Source organism: Canis lupus, chromosome 33 (genome assembly GCF_048164855.1).
Source record: "Canis lupus baileyi chromosome 33, mCanLup2.hap1, whole genome shotgun sequence".
NCBI lineage: Eukaryota > Metazoa > Chordata > Mammalia > Carnivora > Canidae > Canis > Canis lupus.
This window is the reverse complement of record NC_132870.1, coordinates 22,144,870-22,165,099: the sequence shown is the minus strand read 5'-3', so window position 1 is coordinate 22,165,099 and position 20,230 is coordinate 22,144,870. Positions and strand designations below refer to the sequence as shown.

General features: G+C 40.1%; 1 protein-coding gene across 2 annotated transcripts; it reads left to right on the top strand.

Annotated features, from left to right (window-relative positions):
• The first annotated feature begins 13,910 nt into the window (after positions 1–13,910).
• Positions 13,911–19,571, top strand: DDIT4L (DNA damage inducible transcript 4 like). 2 transcript variants are annotated; one of them, XM_072810687.1, is made up of 3 exons: positions 13,911–14,070; positions 15,284–15,423; positions 17,315–19,571. In XM_072810687.1, the coding sequence occupies exons 2-3, from the start codon at positions 15,333–15,335 to the stop codon at positions 17,803–17,805; spliced, it is 582 nt and encodes a 193-aa protein (XP_072666788.1). In that variant the 5' UTR covers positions 13,911–14,070; positions 15,284–15,332; the 3' UTR covers positions 17,806–19,571. The 2 variants fall into 2 exon arrangements, with proteins under 2 accessions (XP_072666788.1, XP_072666787.1); XM_072810686.1 differs by lacking the exon at positions 13,911–14,070 and adding an exon at positions 14,664–14,985.
• Positions 19,572–20,230: the final 659 nt, after the last annotated feature.

Below are 20,230 nucleotides of genomic sequence, written 5' to 3'. Positions count from 1 at the left end.
ATGGAGATCTGTAAAATCTCTGATCCACTGCTGCCAAAAAAAAATTAGATTTTATACCATTGAGTTGGCCATTAGACATCCCCAATTACACTCATAAAAATGTTGAGCTATGAGCCCAATATTCTGAAAATATATGAATTTAGAAATGAATTCACAATGAGATCTTCCTAAAAGGCATTGTAATTCTTTGTCTACATGTCCTTTCAATGTTTACAAAGAGAACACACCTGACCCACTATTGAAGAGGTGTGTTTGTTCTATTTTCTATACGGGAAAGTAGAATGGTCATGTACTTGTGTTGAACAATACTATTTCCTGGCTTCTTTTGGTATAAGATGATTAGCTAAGGTTAAGAAACTCCTGTACAACCAACTTATGCCTGAGTTAAATGAGAGCCTCCTGAGACCACCATACTTCATACCAATTGATTATCCACTTAGATATACTCTACAGTGTTATTTAGGTGCACAAAACACCTCCATATACAATGGCATGCATGCTAAAAACAACTCTCCTTCCTTTCTCAGTCATAAAGAAATTAATGCAATAATAATGTATTATAAAAATTTGAATCTGAATTAATTTATTTTTAAAAAATTAACACATTCACAAAATGTACTGATTCGTATTTCGTAACAGATTATTTGTGATGTATTCTTACAATAGAAGACAACACTCCATTGTGTCTGGCAGCATATAATGAGGAATCTGGGATATAGATAATTTAGAAACTTGCCTCAGGTAACACAGGTAGTGAGTGGTAGAGCCAGGATTGGAATAGTGTTGCTCTATGTATGGCTATTTGCAGAAAAAAAATTTAGAATAACTGGAGTGTAGAATGTCCACGGGGGGAGGTTGTTGGTGGGGGAGGTGAGTGAATGAGCCATGTTGAAAGATGACAGGGGAAAAGGATGGAGGTAAGGATCAGGTTCTGGTCTTTAATGAATTAATAATCTTTAATGAATTATTCTGACCCAAAGACAAAAATAAATATATTTCAGGAAAGAGAACTATAAACAATGAATACAGTTTGTCAGGAAGTTGTAAATTCACATAAGAAAAGCTTTCTCTGATTATTTTACCCTGGAAAAGCTCTCCTTAAGCAAAACAATTTTCCACTAGTATATATTCTTTACCATATTTAAGTCATGTCAGCTGAGTCAGAACAATATTCTTCCCTCCACCAAGTAAGATGAAAGAGCTCAAGAAATACTTGAAGGTAGGAATTTAAATTGTGGGAGAAAATGGCTAACATTTAAGTGACATTATATTTGCTTCTTTACCGGGCTTGCAAAGCTTCTCAGAATCTGATCCTTACCTCCATCCTTTTCCCCTGTCATCCTTTGACATGGCTCATTCACTCACCTCCCCCACCAAAAACCTCCCCCCACCCCATGGACATTCTACACTCGTTATTCTAATTTTTTTTTCTGCAAATAGCCATACATAGAGCAACACTATTCCAATCCTGGCTCTACCACTCACTACCTGTGTTACCTGAGGCAAGTTTCTAAATTATCTATATCCCAGATTCCTCATTCTTCTTTCTAAAATGGAAACAGTAACACCCAATTCATAGGGTCATTGTAAAAACCAAATGAAATTGTCCCTGTGGAACACTTAGTAAGTGCCCACTAAGTATTAGTTGTTATTAATAGTATTAATTCTGCTGCCTATAATGCTCATTCTACTCCTCACGCTGCTTCATGTTCCCACAATATCTTTCGAATATCAGCTTAAATGGGAAATTTTCCCAGAATAACCCCACCCCTGACTAGGTTAATACTCTTCCCATTTGTACTACCTCCATCACTAAAGGACTTAACAGACACCATGCTAAGCATGAACATATAATGGTGAGTAGTAAAGACATGGGAATAGTCTTTTGGAACACAATGCAAATATTAAAGAAATAAACCTCAAAGAAATACATAATTATAGATCTGATTAAATTTTACTATAAAGAAAATAACAGTATTAATAACAGAAGGAATTGAAATTTTTAAAGATTTTTTATTTATTTATTCATGAGAGACACACAGAGAGAGAGGCAGAGACACAGGCAAAGGGAGAAGCAGACTCCATGCAGGGAACCCGATGTGGAACTCCGGGACTCCAGGATCATGCCCTGGGCCGAAGGCAGGTGCTAAACCACTGAGCCACCCAGGGATCCCCCCAGAGGGAACCTAATTTATATTGGGGTGTTAGAAAAGTCTCCTCCAAGACTGTGATATTTAAAATGAAACTTAAAAAAATTTTGACATCAGTTCTACACAAACTCTTCCAGAAAATACAAGAGGAGAAGCATTACATTAATCATTTAATAAGGCCATTTACCCTGATACCCAAACCAAAGATACTACAAGAAAGAAAAAATGCCAGACAATATGCCTCATAAAATAGAAGCAAAAGTCCTCAGCAATATATTAATGAACTAAATCCAGGGATATAAAAACAGTAATACATCATTAGAAAATGTAAGGCTAGGGGGTATCTGGGTGGCTCAGTCGGTTAAGTGTCTGACTCTTGATTTTGGCTCAGGTCATGATCTCAGGGTTGTGAGATGGAGCCCCTTGTGGGGGGACTCTCCTCACCTTCTACCTCTGCCCATTCTCATGCACTCTCTCTCTTTCTCTCTCTCTTTTTCTCTCTCTCAAATAAATAAACAAAACTTAAAAAAAAGAAAATATAAGGCTCACTCAACATTCTAAAGGCAAAAGATGTGATTCATCACATCAACAAATTAAAGCAGAAAACTGTGTAACCATTTCAAAAGATGTTGAAAAAATATTTGACAAAATTTAACATGCATTCATAAAAAACTTTTAGCAAACAGAGAGAGAACAGTAGACAATTTGCTCAGTCTGATGGTGAGCATTTCTAAAACACCTACAGTTAACATGACAGTTAATGATAAAAGGCTGAATCCTTTCTCCCCACCAGTGGAAAGGAGACAAGGATGTCCTTCCTCACCTCGTACATTCAACATCACACCTGAGGATTTTGTCAATTCAATAAAGGAAAAATAATAATAAAATAAAGACATATAGATTGGAATGAGTTAAATAAAACTCTTTATACATAAATTGTAGTGAAAATCTCAAAGAATTCATTAAAAAATAGTCAATCTAATAAGTGAGTTTAAGCAAGAGTGAGGGGAACAGGTCAATATATTTTTTTGGTAAATTGTATTTCTGTATTTCTATATAGTATTTCTGTTCTTCTATTATATGTCTGTATGTTAGCAATGAACAATTGGAATTTGAAATAACACTTAATGAAATACTTAGCTATAAATCAACAAAATTTATGCAGTTTCTGGATGTTAGAAACTATAAACCTCTAACGAAAGAAATCAAAAAGGACGTGAATAAAAAGAGTTTATATCATGTTTTTTGCTGCGAAACTCAAGAACGTTGAAATACAAATTTCACCAAATTCAATACATTTCCAATCAAATATCAAGAGACATTTTTTTTTTTCAAAATAAGTGGATTCTAGGGGATCCCTGGGTGGCGCAGCGGTTTAGCGCCTGCCTTTGGCCCAGGGCGCGATCCTGGAGACCCGGGATCGAATCCCACGTCAGGCTCCCGGTGCATGGAGGCTGCTTCTCCCTCTGCCTATGTCTCTGCCTCTCTCTCTCTCTCTGTGACTATCATAAATAAATGAAAAAAAAATAAGTGGATTCTAAATCCATATGAAAATGCAAAGGAACTAGAATGCCAGCATAATTTTTTAAAAGATTTTATTTTTTAATTTGAGAGAGAGAGAGAGGGAGAACACAAGCAGGTCAGAGGGAGAGGCAGATCCCTGCTGAGCAGGGAGCCCCACAGGACACAGGGCTCCATCCCAGGACCCCAGAGATTATGACTGAGTTGAAAGCAGATGCTTAACCAACTGAAACACCAAGGTGCCTCTAGAAAGCCAAATAATTTTTGAAGAGAACAAATTTAAAAGACTCACCCTATCTGATTTTAAGGCTTGTGATACTGGTGAGAGGATAGACATATAGATTAATAGAATACAATAAACATCAGAAATAGAGGGGTGTGTGTATGTTCAATTGATTTTTAATCAAGATGCAAAGGCATTTCAATGAAGAGAGTATGGCTTTTCATAAGTGGCACTAAAACAATTGGATATCTATATGAAAAAAGTTTCAACCCACACCTTATACCATATATAAAAAGGAGCTTGAAATAAATTGTGTATATATATATATATACATATATATATATATATATATATACCTTGAAAATGTAAAACTAGAAAACTTCTAGAAGAAAACATATGAGAAAAACCTTTGTGATCTTGATTAAGCAGAGATTTCTTAGGTATGACACCAAAAATATGATTCAAAAATATATTGATAAAGTGGATGTCATAATTAAAAAGTTTTCTTCAAAATATTCTGTTTAAAGAATAAAAACACAAACCACAGACAGGGAAAAATTATTTGCAAAACACATATCTGATAAAGGACTTGTATCCAGAATTTATATAGAACACTGAAGCCTTAAATAATCCAATAAAAATACATAGGCAAAAGATTTCAATATACATTTCACCAAAGAAGAAATATAAGTAGTAAAGAGATTCACAAGATGTTGAGTATCATGGGTCACTGGGGGAATAAAAATCGAAACCACAATGGGATATCATTACATTCCTATTAGAAGGGTTAAATTAAAAAAAAAAAAAGTAGAAGAGGATGACAGTATCAAGTTCTGACAAGGATTGGCACATCTGAAACGTTCATACATTGCTTGTGGGAATGCAAAATAAAACCATTTTTTTAGGAAACATTTTGGTAGTGTCCTGTAAAATTAAACATACATTTATCATATGACTCACCAAGTCTATTGGCAGGCATTTATCTAAGAGAAATGATAATGTATGTTCATACCTCTAAGCAAATATATATATATATATATATATAGTCTATTACTTATTAAAAACTGGAAACAATTTAAATGTCCTTCAACTAGCAAATGAATAAACACACTTGGTATATCTGTACAATGGAATAGTACTCATAAATAAATAGGAAAGAACTACTGATGCCCACAACTACTTGGATGAATATCAAATGTACTGTGCTCAATAAATGAAATAACTCAAAAGTCTGTACAGTGTGATCCCATTTGTATAACCTTCTAGAAGAGATAATTGATTGCCAAGGGTTGGGGCTGGGGCAAGAGGCTGATTACAAATAGACACAAGGTAATATTCGGTGGTGATGGAACTGTTGTATATATTGAACATGGTGGTGATACTTACATGACTGTAGGAATCATTCAAAATTCATAGACCCCTACACTGAAAAGAGGAATACTAATATAGAGAGAGTTTACTTATATAAAACTGACCCCCCAAAATTGGTAGTAACCAATTACTGAGTATACTTTTAGGAACTTTTAAATACTCTTATATACAGAAAACATCTACTATTTTTCCTTTTTTTAAGATGAAGCGACAAAAATCAAGAACTGTGTTATCCTGTATTTCTTAAGGGGAGTCATATTGCAAGCCACATAGAACATTTTAAGTTTTCTTTTAAAAAAAATCATAAAAAGAAGCAGGTGAAATTAATTTCAGTAATTGATTTTATTTAACCCAATATATCAAACTCTTACCATTCAAACATGTAACTAATATAATAATTATTAATGAGATATTTTATATTCTTTACATTGAGTTAAACCTTTGAAATCTGCTGTGTATCTTATACAATCTCACTTTGGACTAGTCATACATTAATGCTAATCACAAGTGTGTAGTGGCTATGGTATTGGACAAAGCAGACTAAGAACTTTCCCCAAACTCCATTTGAATCCATGATCTCACCTGTACTCAGTAGTAACATCCACAAACATTTGATATACTGCCTTGCATTTAACTGATATTCCATTGTGAGCTAAACAAAATCATGCTTTGCAAAGAAAAGAAAGAAATGTTATTTAACTATTTGAACATCGAAATCAAGTTACAGCAACTTATAAGGTTTATATTAAAGGGATACCATTGTCTGCTCTGATGGATATTCTCTCCTTAACAGAAATGAAAGGGTCTTTGGTTTCAATAAACATAGCAATGACCCCACATAACAAAAAAAAAAATATCTGACAATTTGGTATAAATAGAGTGTTGAAATTATATATATATGTATATACTATATATATTATATATACATATAATGTTCTCTCTATATATATACATATTCTTGTTGCCTAAAATGGCCAATCAGTGAAGTCATAATGGTCACTGTAGATACAGTCCCAGTGCTTTCCCTCAAAAGTCAGGAATCAGGAAACATATAATATCCAGTCTTTCCTGAGAATTATCATTAGTACTTTCCATTTATAGTTTCTCTCTTTTTAAAATTAGGATAATAATATCGTTCCTATCTAAAATAAGAGAAATTACAACTCCTAAACAATTGGTTTCTAGAGCATGTTAAAACCAATATAAAAAGTATAATATATGCTTAAAATATTTCTGAAACAAATGAATACATGTTGGAGAGACTATGACGAAATCGGAATTCTTATACTTTCCTGGTGGGTGCCCAAAACTGTACAACTGCTATAAGGATAATTTATCAAGATCTTTCAAACTATATTTTGCACACTTATACTTTACTTCTCCTCTGAGAATTTATCTTATAGGTATACTTGCCCAAACCCAAAGTGACTTATGAATAAGATTATTCATTATAGTACTGCAAGTAATTGCAAAAATCTGTAAATAATCAAAATGTCCCTCTGTGAGGTACCGGTTAAATGAAAGCAGAACACTACAGAGCAGCAAACTGAGAAAGAAATGTCTTCATATGGAAAAATCTCTAAGCTATGTTGTCAGTGCAAAAAAGCAATGTGCAGAACTTAAGTATACTATTTCCCTTTAAGGTAAAAAAGAGTGAAAACGGAAATATATGTTAGCGTGTGTTTTCAGTTTCATAAAGAAATTCTAGAAGGATACATAAAACTAGTAAAAGTGGTTACTTCCTGTGGATAGGGGCAAAGAATGGCTTAAGTGAAAGTCAGCAGGAACTTGATTTTTCACTCTGTAATTTTTTAATTGGCTATTTATAAATTCAAAGTCAATTCTATTAATTTTATCATTTTATTTCATTTTGAGTTTTTCAGACCTACTTCAGTAAACTTCCCCTGGACTATTTATCTTTTTAGAGGGGGGAGGGGCAAGGGGAAAGGGAGAGAGAGAATCTCAAGGAGGCTCCACACCCAGCGCAGAGCTGGACGTGGGGCTCAATCTAATGACCCTGAGATCTTGACCTGAGTCAAAATCAAGAGTCAGATGCTTAGCAGATTAAGCCACCCAGGCACCCCTCCCCTAAACTAAGACAAATGTATAAGGATCATCCTTCTAAAACTAATTTTTATAGCTAAATTTGTTGGATTCCACCTACATAACTGCCAAAAAGGATTATACCTTTATAAAGTCAATCTATAAACAGCTCCCTGATATGGAAAATGCAAAAATATTCCTGATATACGGAGCTTTCATAGTAACTGTTTAAAAACAGGACACATTAAAAATACTTTTTAAGAAGTACTTTATATATAGATTTCTTTCTCAGCAGCAATCTTTCAATAATGATTAAGCTAAAAAACGCACTAGATATGAAATTCTTCCATTGGACATAAATGCTAACAGTGGGGCTTCCAAGAAAGCTGCTTTAAGATGCGTCAATTGAACAAAAAATTTAAAAAATTAAATATATTTTTTTTAGAATTAGAACTATAGCTGTGTTGGTAGATAGATATAAATAAGATCAATCTTAGTTCACATACTGGTTGTGCAGTCAAGTAACACTACTGCCTTTGTTGTTTAGGTTACTATCTGGTGTTTCTCCTTTATTCTACCAAAAAAGAGGTAAGTTGAATGCCAGTCAGTCTCCCCTCTTACTATCCTCATCCTCCGAGCTCCAGTGTTCATGTCACAGATTGAAATCCAATGCAACGTTGAGACTTCAGGCGTCAGGGTAGAGATGAGACAGTCACCCTCTAGCCATTTGTCACCCACAGTTTAAAACCAAGATGCTCATCACTCTTGCCCTCAGCATAGCATCAGATCTGGTTGTTTCCTGCTGCTCTACATGACCCTCGGGGCATGGCAAGAATCATTCTCAAATGTAGAAACCCTCTCCACTTCCTCTTTTTCTACCTCCTAGACACTGACAAAAAGCCAGGGCCCAGGCTCTACTGCTCTTAAACCCATAGGGAACTTCTACCCAAAGTCAGAGTTTAAGCCAGTATTAAAAACTGTATGTGGGGCCAAGTCTCCTAATTCTCCAGCTAGTGCACTCTTGATTGCTCATTATAAGCAAAATAAAACCTACTACCATCCTGGAAAACCCAAGACGGAACTTAATGAATTATTATAATATGCAGTAGAATGTGCATTCACATGAGCAAACTCACAAGCTATGTGTTTTTGGGATAGCCACCTTTGACCGAACTCTTAATGAAGGACTCGTGTTGCCAGACACTTCTGGCATTGTTCTATGGAACCTTCCATATTCTAGATGAGGAAGCTGAAATTCAAAGGATTTAAGTTAATTGAATAATGCCTACTTGTGTCAAAATCAGAATTTGAAGTCTAGCCTGGTTGAGTTAGAGCCTAAAGTCAAAACACTAAGGTGGACTGCTCTGCTACATATACAGAAGTGAGCACTTCTTTTTGTGTTTAGTATACGGATATCTAAGCCTCCTGCAAAGGTAATCATATATTGCTATACATTAATTTGTTACGTTCCATTTATTGCTCAGCTTACATACAATGCATCAATGAGGCACTTCAGTGTGCTTAACAGCTATCATGACATCTACCAGAAGGCTGCTTCAGCAATATATGATTTACAGCCTCCACCATCATATATATACATCATCGATAAAAATTGTACTCAATTACCCGCATAGTATTTCAAAAAGCCAAGTCAGTGTTTTAAAGTATATTTTGTGCTATAATCACAGAAGAGATAACTATATTGCATAACTATATTTACCCTCTCCAGCAAATTTGGAAGTAATAAGATATATATCTTTCTTTATTACACCCTTCCTTCCAAATTTGTTGTTTCCAAACACAACATTCCACGGAGTGATCATTTTAAATACATTTTACAAAGTAAGCCCATTCCATATGTTACATAATTAGCTTTCATTTCGACAAGGTTGAAACAATTTCCAGTTTGACAGTGTCTCAAGTTTATTAAACAGGATTTTATTTTTATGTAATACAGTCTACTCAGAAAATCGGACTGCTTTCACATAGCTGTGCATGATTTTATGATCCAGGCTCAAGGGCTAAGAGCCACACAGCACTGACTAGATTCATTAACTCTTGTTTGGCTAGGATTCCACCTTGGGTCAAGGCCATGCCTTGCGTATAATAAGAACTCAATGATTTTTTTTAATTAATTGGCCTAGAATAAGTTTTAGAAATGCTTAGATGGTCTTACTCTTTTTCTTCTGTTTAATCTGTGCTTCTCAAATTTTAATTGCATATAATATGAATCACCTAGGGATCTTTTCAAAAAGCAGATTCTGTTTCAGTTGGGTTGAGTGAATATGCACAAAAGATACACTTATATACACACCCTGGAACACATGTGAACACTCCCCTAGCTACCTTTTCATAAAAATGTCACCAGGGCACTGGGGATTTTTCAGTCAGAACAAAATTCATAATCATAATCAGAGCTGATATTCTTTGAGTGTGTTGTATATTAACTAATTTAATCCCCACAACAGCCCCGCATGTGGTAGTTATTATAATTCCCATTTTAAAGGTAGAAAGGGAGACACAGAAATGTTAAGTACCTTATCAAAATTTATACAGCTAATTAGTGTCATTGCTAGGATATGAAGGTAGGCAATTGGGCCCCACAGTCCATACATCTAACTACTACACGGTGAAGATAAAAAAATAGAATCTCTCTCTGACCTTGTCAAGCTTTTGGACATTAATATTCTTTACAGAATGGGGGTCAGGCCTACTCTAAAGACTACCAGATTTTTCTATCTGGTCCAACCGTGGGCATTCTTGGATTTAATTATTTTCTTGTGCAGTCCCAAAGGGTTACGTCATGAAGCAATGCGTAACTTTTCTGGGACACAAATGTGAATGACAAAAGCTGTGCAAAGCTTGTCCACCAGAATAGGACACTTGGCTGGTACGAGGAGGGAGGCCAATGAAGGAACAGCATCTATATGAACACATAGCTATATTTTCCTCTTCCTATCTTTAAGCATATAGGAATTCCAATGGAATGGCATGCCGTGGTGGTATTCCCCAACTTGGAACTTGCGAAGGTTTTAAGCTGTAGCCCTAGAAAAGTGTCAAGGACCTTCTCTTTTTTTTTTTTTTTTAATTTATTTTGTTTTTAATTTATTTTTTATTGGTGTTCAATTTACTAACATACAGAATAACCCCCAGTGCCGTCAAGGACCTTCTCCATGCTCCTAGGGATCCCTGGGTGGCGCAGCGGTTTGGCGCCTGCCTTTGGCCCAGGGCGCGATCCTGGAGACCCGGGATCGAATCCCACGTCGGGCTCCCGGTGCATGGAGCCTGCTTCTCCCTCTGCCTGTGTCTCTGCCTCTCTCTCTCTCTCTCTCTGTGACTATCATAAAAAAAAAAAAAAAAAAAAAAAAAAAAAAAAAAAGGACCTTCTCCATGCTCCTAGCTGACATCCTCTTATGTGGGCACCTGAATTAAAAATCTTAACATAATTAAGGAAAACCAGGGAATGTGTGCATTTAAACGTATCAGCTTTCTTTACTTAAAGGGAGATAATACGTAACATTGTTTATGAAAAGAAAAAAATCATACAACTATTTTAAGAGATAAGTCACTATGGTAACCATTTCTCTGCTTCAATTTAGATAGACAATGCCTTCTGCTACTGGAAGATTCTCTCAGCTTTTAGCCACGGATATGTATTATTTTCTATTGGGCTTTCTTTTGTCTTATACTAAATAAGTCTTTGTGTTACCTTACTTAATGGAAAATCTTGTTATTCTATAGACTAACTCATTGCAATATTTCATCATTAAATGGAAATTTTATGGGTTTGGAGCACCCTCAAAGACAAAAATAATGATGACATATCTCATCCAGAGTGTTAACAGAAGGTCATACACAGCTTGAAACCTTTGGGTGCTTCTTTAGTCAATGATTACAAATACTTATAATTTTTTTCCTAGAAAATCATTTCCTGGATCGATATAAGAAAGTTAATACATATAACACTGTATTGTGCACCATGACAACTTTGTACCCACACTATTTTCTTAACATATTATTGAGACATCTCCTTTCTGCTCTCCCATTAAGTTATGCACGTACTATATATTTTTAAAAAGGCATCTTTCCCAATCAGTGGCAAATATTTTCCGTATTTCCTGCAAACAGGAAAGATGATACATTGTGTTCTGTTTTAACAATACTTTCCCAATCTCATTTAGCCCCATTAGTGCTTGCTGCAATAAACAGAGAACCACAATTTCAGAGCAATAATTGCAGTAATAATAGCTATCACTCATTAAGCACTTGCTATGTACTAGACCCTGTTCTAAAACTTCACGTAAGTTCTAGAATTACAAATTTAGCATAACCAAGGAAAGCCAGAGATAGTGCGCATTTATTTTAAAGATTTTATTTATTATCTGAAAGACAGAGAGTGCAAGTGGGGTGGGGTTGGGAGGGTTGCAGAAGGAGTGGGAGAGAGAATCTGAAGCAGATCTGTGCTCAGCATGGAGCCAGGTCCCATGACCCTAAGATCCCGACCTGAGCCAAAGCCAAGAGTCAAATGCTTACCTGACTGATCCACCCAGATGCCCCAATAGTATGCATTTAAAGATCTCAGATTTCCTTATAAAAAAGAGATCATATTTAGCATTGATTATAATGGTTTCTCTTTTAATCTCACAAGAACCCATGAGCTTGCTAAGGGACTTCCATGTCCTATAAATCCTCCCTGCATCCATTGTACAGATTAAGAAACCCAGTCATTTTTCCTCTGATGTCATAGTTTGTGAGATGAAATAAGCAGTGCCCTGGATATAAATGTATTAATAAGACATGAAGAACAATGGCTCATACTGGATAAAGAGAGAAAATTGGCTGGGAAGGCATATAATAAATATTCAACATTCCAAGTCATGAATGCACAGATCTGAGTATTTCCTAGAACAATGTATTAAAGCATCATATTTGTTCTTAATTTTTTGTAATATCCCTGATATTCTGAATTTATACCTTATGTAAGCAATGACATTACAAATGCTATATTTAGAAAGGAGGGAGGCATGGAACTTTAATATTTGTATACACATCAGATGAACATACTGTTGCCACATGTTACCACTATTTTTCTTTTTTAGGTAGATGAGTAAATCATAGTAATAAAAAAGCACGCTTAAGTCAAAGGCCTTACTTCTGATTTTGGTAGATTGCTATATTACATTGGTTTATGAAAAGCAATCAAATTATTTAACCAATTAGACTTTCTCTCCATATTCAACTATTGTTTCCACTGAGCACCCTCACAAACTATTTTTACAGTACGAGAGAGGACATAACAAAACAGCAGTGAAACGTACTCCAGCACTACTTCATTAAACACCCGAGGTACACCAATGTGAACCATCAGTTATAATTAACTGTATCCACAGCATGGAAAAACTAATAGGTTAAGTGTGTCATCTCTTGACAAGACTATGGTGGCACTTAGTTTTTCCAAATTCTGTCCTGTGATTCATTTTTAAAAATCAGGTCTGTTTGTTTAAGCCTGCAGAGATGCAAACTGGTGACAGAAAGGATTTTTTTTTTTACCCTTTAAAAAAGCAGATGAGAAAGGACAATCCACAATTATCCCAAGTACGTGTGCCACATTAATCATTCCTTCACCTATAATTCCCCAAAGCTAGGCCCACTCAGCCGAAAAGAGTATCATTCAGTCTTTCATACATAGGTAAATTATTTTCTGCAGTAAAATCCCGAAGGGCTTTGCAAAATTTCAGTTAGTCGGGTGAGCCAAGAGTACCTGCTACGTTGTAGAAGGCCCAATAATCTTTCTGGCCCTTTGGGAGTATTTAGTTTATGTGTTTTGCCTAAATACCCTATGGGAAATGAAATGGGTAATTTCTTCATTTCACTAGTGTAGGTTCAGACCAGTCATTATATTAATCCTAATAACCGTCCTTGGAGGCAGACAAGCAGTGGCTTCATTAATATTGCCACCCAGATAAGGAAAGGGCTCTGCCACTGGCCCCCCCTCACCCCCCCACACCGCCCCCCACCGCAGCCAGCTGCCCTGGGAGACAGGAACAGGGGCTCATCTATTGGTCCTGAACATACTACCCGCTGAAACTTCTTTTTAATCGGCTTAAATGGGCTTGTTTATTCCCCCACTTTTCTGTTATTGAAATAGAAGTGGAAATCTGCCTTCCAAGACCAGCCTATCAGCATCTCCCTCCTCGGCCGGCCTGACCTTCAGGCAGTGCAGCTGCCTGAGTCGAGTTAAAAATGGACTGTCAAGCTGGCTTTAATTTCTGCTGCGCTGCCGCCCCACGTCCTCCCACTGATCTGTTGATCACACCCTCCTTACCCCTTCTGCTGCTGTTTTTCTCACTGTGAGTCTCCAGCCTGGACAGCTGAGACCGCCTCTCGAGGCCCTAAGCTACAGATCCTGGGCACAGCGTCCTGACACGCAGGCGCCGAGCCGGGACCCCTACTTGTGGAAGGAGCCCCCCGCCCCCCCCCCCCCCCCCGGCCCCGGGCATCCGCTCCCCTTCCCTTTCCGCTCCTGACGCCCCCACCTTCTCGGGGAGTGGCCGCTCTGAGCAGATCATCTCCCCCTGCGCATCAGAGCAGGAAAAGAGGCGCTTTGGTGACTCTGGGAGAAAACCAGTGTTTGGCCTCCAGCTTAAACGGGGCGGGCGCGCAGGCCGAGTCCCGGCCCAGGGCTCCCGTCTCCCCGGGCGCTGGGTCCCGAGGCGCGCAGCCGGCCTCACGGGCATCGTTCCCGGCACGTCCTGAAACTCGGTACCTTCTCCGCCCCAAGCCCCTCCAAGGCCCCGTCCCCCGCCCCACCCCCCAGGGCTCCCCAGAAACGACAGCTGCGCCCCGCGATCAGGGCCACTAAAGGTCTTGCTTAGTTTCTGGCGGACGCGCCTTCCTTGGGGCGCTGCGGCGCCAGGTCACTGCAAGGGCACCCGGCTCGCCCTTCTCGCCGAGAGCACGCGCGGGTCGTGGCGGGACCGCCCGGAGGCCGAGAGCCTGCCCCAAAGGCTGGGAGCCCCCGGGGCGGAGAAGGCGAGCTGGACGCGACCGCGGGCGGCGGGGAGCAGGGCCACGCGCGCCAGCGATGCTCCCTGGACGCCGCGGCGGGCATCGGCACAGCGGCCGCGGGACCCGGCGGAGCCTCAGGTCCCCGTAATAGGCAAAGGACCGTCGGCCTCCCGGGGCCCGACGCAGAACCCCGACCTGCGCACCAGCAGCGCGGGGCGGGGGGGCGCGAGCGCGGGGGGCGCCGAGGAAGCCAAGTTCGCGGCGGAGGCCAGGGCCCGGCGAGCCGTGCCCCCGGAGTTGCGGACGCGGGGACCTGGGGCCCACCCAAGGAGCCGGCAGGTGTCCACCCCGCCGCAAGCCCGTCCTCCGCTGGCGGCGGCCGCCCTCGGGCCGCGGCGAGGGTCCGGCGGGCCCTGCAACCCGACCGGGGAGGCGGGGCGCGGGGCGGCCGGGGGGGCGCAGGTGGGCGGGCCGCGGCCGCGAGGGGGCCGGGCCTATAAAGTGCTCCCGGCCCCGCGAGCGATGCTGCGCGGCGGAGCGGGCGCTGCGTGGGCTGCGGGCTCCGTGGCTGCCGAGCCTCGCAGGGAGGGGGCTCCCGGGAAGGCTTCCTGCCTCCGTTTACCCCGCCGCGTCGCCAGCGCGCGCGCCTGGCCCGGCGACCTCCGGCAGGTGAGCGAGGCCGCGGCCTCGAGGGACGGAGCCGGGGCGGAGGGCTCCGTGCGCCCGCGCAGGGGTGCGCCCCGCGGCCCGCCGGCTCCGAGGTGTGCTGACTTTGACCGAGTTTTCGGCTGTGACGGCGGCTGGCGGCTCCACTCGGGGCTCTGTGAACTCGGGCGGCGGAGGCCGGCCCCTCCCCTGGGGAAGTGGCTTCCCGGCGAGCTCGCCCCCGGGACGCTGGGCAGTTTCGAAGCCTCCGCGCGTCCCGCCTGCTTTTGCAAATCTGCCCCCTCTTCCCTTCTCTTTGCAGCGCCCCGGAAAGGCCGTTCCGCCCCGCGAGGGAAACAGAGCCGTTGACCATGGTGGCAACTGGCAGTTTGAGCAGTAAGAACTCGGCCAACATTTCAGAGTTGCTGGACCATGGCTTCCACCCCGGGAGCCTGCTAAATGGTGAGCTGCCTGCCCGGCTGCCCGCCTCCCCGCCTCCCCGCCTCCCCGCCTCCCCCTCCTCCAAAGGTCGCAGCTCCTGCATGGAGGAGATGGGCGGCCGGGCCCTGCTGACCCCTTCCTTGACGTAGGTAGGGTGTGCCACGAAATACATCTGAAAAACACTCCTTTCCAAACTTTCTAGCATCTTCCGTTCATGGTAGTGAGAAACAAAAGTAGCAAGAAATAAAATAACCGAAGGCTGTATGGCATACTTGGCAGCTAAGATGATGTTTGGGTTTAAAAGTTATATAGGTTCCTTATGGGGTTGTGAAGTCACGGGGAACTTGAACTTTACAGTTTTGTGTTTTAACACATGTATTCACCCTTATAACCACTGCCATCATCCCCCCACCCCCCGCCAATGCCCATGTCCCCATTGGCCATCGATTCTCACTCTCCTCCTCTGTCCCCAGGAAAACACCGATCTATCTGCTTTTTGTCACCATAAGTTAGCTTTGCCTCTGCAGTTTCATACAAGTGGGATCATGTAATATGTGCTCTTTGGCATCTGATTTCTTTGCCGCAGCCTAATGATTCTGAGGTCCTTTAATGTGATTGCTTATATTAGTGTGTGTTCCTTTTTATTGCTGAGTAGTATTCTATTTGTGGATATATCCCTTCTTCTGTTTTTAATACCAGAAGGAAATTTTGAAACAGCAGTGATGCTGGACATATTTTCATTTGCAATTTTAAATAACAGTTTCTAGCTTAGCACACTGCTCTGCCACTAAGGAGCTATGTGCCATAGAAAAATTGCTTAAGATCTCTGGGCCTTCCTCATTTAGAAGGCAAAGTGGTTGATGATCAAATTTTATAGGCCAAAGCTCTAAAATTCTCTGTCTTCAATATAGGTAAAATATGGAACCCTATAATGTGGACCGCATTTTGTTTCATTTAGTTGTAAAAACAAAAACAATGACCTAACTGAATAGGTGATGTGGAGAGGGGAAGAGGCAGTAGCCAATGAAAGTGAAATATGCTTAGGGAGGGGTTGCACAGTTGACTGTGTGTGTGGTATGGCCTCCTGCCAAGTGGTAGGATTAATTTGGAAGGTAGGTGACCAAATGCAGGGCTATCTCTTTTCCTTTGAGCAAATCTAATTTTATTTTCCTAGGACTGTTTTGTTTTGCTTGGCTACGCATACTACCCAGCCAGTTATAAATATCCTCAATGAACCTCAAAGGTCTTCCCTTTGAGCAATTTTTAATCAAAGAGGCTGAAGCTAAAATGGGATCTACAGACTATTTCAGTAGAGATTTTTAAAGAAAGACACAAATTCACTATTTAATATAACTCTTCAAGTTCATCTTAAGTTCATCAGTAGCAAAAATCCTGCATTTTATAATAACAAACACATATGATCTTAGAAAGTAACAGTTCCTTCATCAAAAAAAAAAAATATGTATATATAACCATTTTTATTCCAGAAGTGATTCACGTTGTCTTGTAAAGCAAAATTAGAAAACCCTCAGAGCAAGTAAGGGAGCAGGAAACAAAAGAAAAGAACTGGTATTCTAGGATGACCATACATGGATTTTTGATCTAGTCTGTAAGATTGCGCTTGTGCACACATGTAAATTTAAAAAGAAAGGATTATTTCCTATCCATTCTGTTTATCAAAACCTGTATTTCATGGATGAATTTTCAGTCTTGGGGCAGGGGGTTCAGTGGGTAACCCAGCGTTACCCAGCTAGTTGACAGCAAAGCGAAGTCCTCTGACTCCCAAACAAATATTAGCAACAGGGAAATGTAGTAGATAGAAGTAACCAATGTTTCTATCTTGGTGTATTTTAGCTGCTCCGGGGGATTTCTTTTTTTCTTTCTTTCATCTCCAACTTCCCATTTTCTACAGATTTTGACTACTGGGATTACGTTGTTCCGGAACCCAACCTCAATGAGGTGATATTTGAGGAGACAACTTGCCAGAGTTTGGCTAAAATGCTGGAGAACTGTCTGTCCAAATCAAAGCAAACCAAGCTTGGTTGCTCAAAAGTCCTTGTCCCTGAGAAACTGACCCAGAGGATTGCTCAAGATGTCCTGCGGCTCTCCTCCACCGAGCCCTGCGGCCTGCGAGGATGTGTTATGCACGTGAACTTGGAAATTGAAAACGTATGTAAAAAGCTGGATAAGATTGTGTGTGATTCTAGTGTGGTGCCCACTTTCGAGCTCACACTTGTGTTTAAGCAGGAGAACTGCTCATGGACTAGCTTCAGGGATTTTTTCTTCAGTCGCGGTCGCTTCTCATCTGGCCTCAGGCGAACTTTGATCCTGAGTTCAGGATTCCGACTGGTTAAGAAAAAGCTTTACTCCTTGATTGGAACAACAGTCATTGAAGAGTGCTGAAAAAAGAAAGATTTTAAAGGTCCTTTTTATGATTGGGTCATAAAGCTCTGCAGCTGCCCAGTGAGGGTCATTTGTAGTCACCCCGCCTGCTCTCAAGGAGAAACCCCAAATTCAGTCATCTCCCTTCCTGGCTTCACATTTTCAGCAACCCAACTAGAAGGCTCATTTCATGGCTTTTGAGAAAGGACCCAAGAAAGTGTACCTTTTTTTTTTTCCTATATCACAGGTTTTTACAAAATGACATGGAATAAAAGAAGCAATCCACTTTAGTTTTATATCTGACCTCGCTTTTTTCAGGTAGTCTTGCTAAATAGACAGTAAACAAAATGTGCCTAATTTTATTTTCGTATGGCTTTTTTCTGTGTATTTTCAGAGTAATCCTTTCAATCACAGAAATTTAATGATGCTTAGTCCATCAAAACTTCCAGAAGCCCTCACCAATCTCCTGCCCCTACTCAAAAATGAAGGGTTCCTAGACTGGAGGGTAGAATTTAGTGGGTGAACTTCATTAAAACGTAACCCCATGCAAGAGTGAATAGGAAATGTCATAGCAAGAACAGAGCTACTTCACTGTTTCTTTGCATCCTCTCTATGCTTCTGTTACACGGGTGGCAAAAGCGTGTATTGATTGTCATTTCAGTAACCACAGTATTGTTTTAAATAATTTTATGGTACAATACAAGCTCAGCTTTTCTAGTTCTCAAGTATTGAGTGTTATTTTTAAGCTAGAAAAGTGGAAAGTGTTAAACCGAATTTTTTTTTTTTTTTTTTTGCATATAATTGATTACTCTCCCTGTGAGTGCATGGTGAATGTGCATAGGGATGGGAAGTTCTCAGATCTACTTCCTTTCTCAATCATTTAATAATCTAGCTTCTTTTCATTATTACATATGCTTAACCTCAGATGAAGCATCTCACCATGTCAGTGTTACCTGGCTCTGGCCTCTCCTGGGAACTGAGGTGTCTCTCCTTAACCTGAATCTTCAAAGGAGATAGGTACATGCTACCATTTTTCATTGTCAAGATGGGCCTTCATGAAGTCTGTTTTGGCTAGGGATATCTGGTGGATAAAACAGACTAGAGAATGAAAATCATGGGCTAGATAAACAGTTTTCTTCAGCCTTGGATACGTGTCCCTGGGGAACATGAAAGGTCTGATTTTTTTTCTTGTGCCAGCTAGCTAGGTCCTTGGCCATTCTTATTTTATGTTAATGAGAGAATGTAGTCTCCACACTGCGGTATTCAATACAGCAAGGCCCTCACGTTTTTACTGTAAATCACAGAGAGAGAGTTTATTCAGGTCTCCTGTCCAAATTATTAGTACCACCTTAAGTGCCTGAAGCCAGGGTTGTAGGGACAAACGTCTTCATCCTGACCTTACTCAAAAGCGGGTGTGATCCTGTTACTGATCTCATAAGTGACCTAAATTTCACTCTTCAAATCAGCAAACAGTCTAACAGATCCAGTCTTCCCGTGTTTGAAAAGATACAGCAAAGCCCATCCATATAGGACTGGGCCAGGATGAGTCAACCTTGTTTGCATGTCTGTTATTGTTGAGGCTCTAAAGGTCACCATGATGCTGTGGGCATGGCTTCTCTGGCTGGGATGTAGAACCCTTGTCCTTTTTCCACTAACAGTTGTCATTGAACCTTTGTCTTTTGTGCTCACAAAATGGTGATGGCTTATGGAGATTCTCAAATTAATATTCCTGTTAAAGGAAATTAAGGTTTGTCTATTTTTGACAATAAAGCATCATATATTTTTAATTCTGTTGTCTTCTTTGTCTTTAATGAGTTTATGCGATAATCACCCGGAAATATATCTGACAATATTTAAGGGAAGAGGACAAAACAATTACCCCCTTTTGACAAGGCAATTCGTTTCCTTAATTGTAAAATTCCAATTGTATTTATCACATGTGTGCATGTATCAATAGTTATTTGCCTCATAATTTTTCAATTATTATAATACTTTTTATAGAAAAATATTAATAATTTGAGTTCCTTTGGCAACCACCTTTTTACAAACCAAAAATGATTGTGTAAACCTTTTCTGTAGTTTTTTCTAATGACCAAATGCCGACATATCTAACTGTAAAATCAGTATACATTTTCATTTTCACTAGTTTATTCCCTTTGAACATCTTTCTAATTCCACTATTATTCATCAATTTGAATTTCTAATCTTTTTCATCTGTCTTTTTGGTCTCCTTATTTATGGCCGTAGCTCAGATTTCTCAGACTGCTTAGCCCACATTTAGTAAGACTTATTAAGTATTGGGCTCTATTCCAGGTGCTTTAAATATAAATTATCTCATTTGCTTCTCCAAGAGCCCTATGAAATGAGACCACTGTTCTCTCCATTTTGTAGATAACTGACCAGACACAGAGAGGTTTAGTAACTTGCCCAAAGTCACCAAGTTATG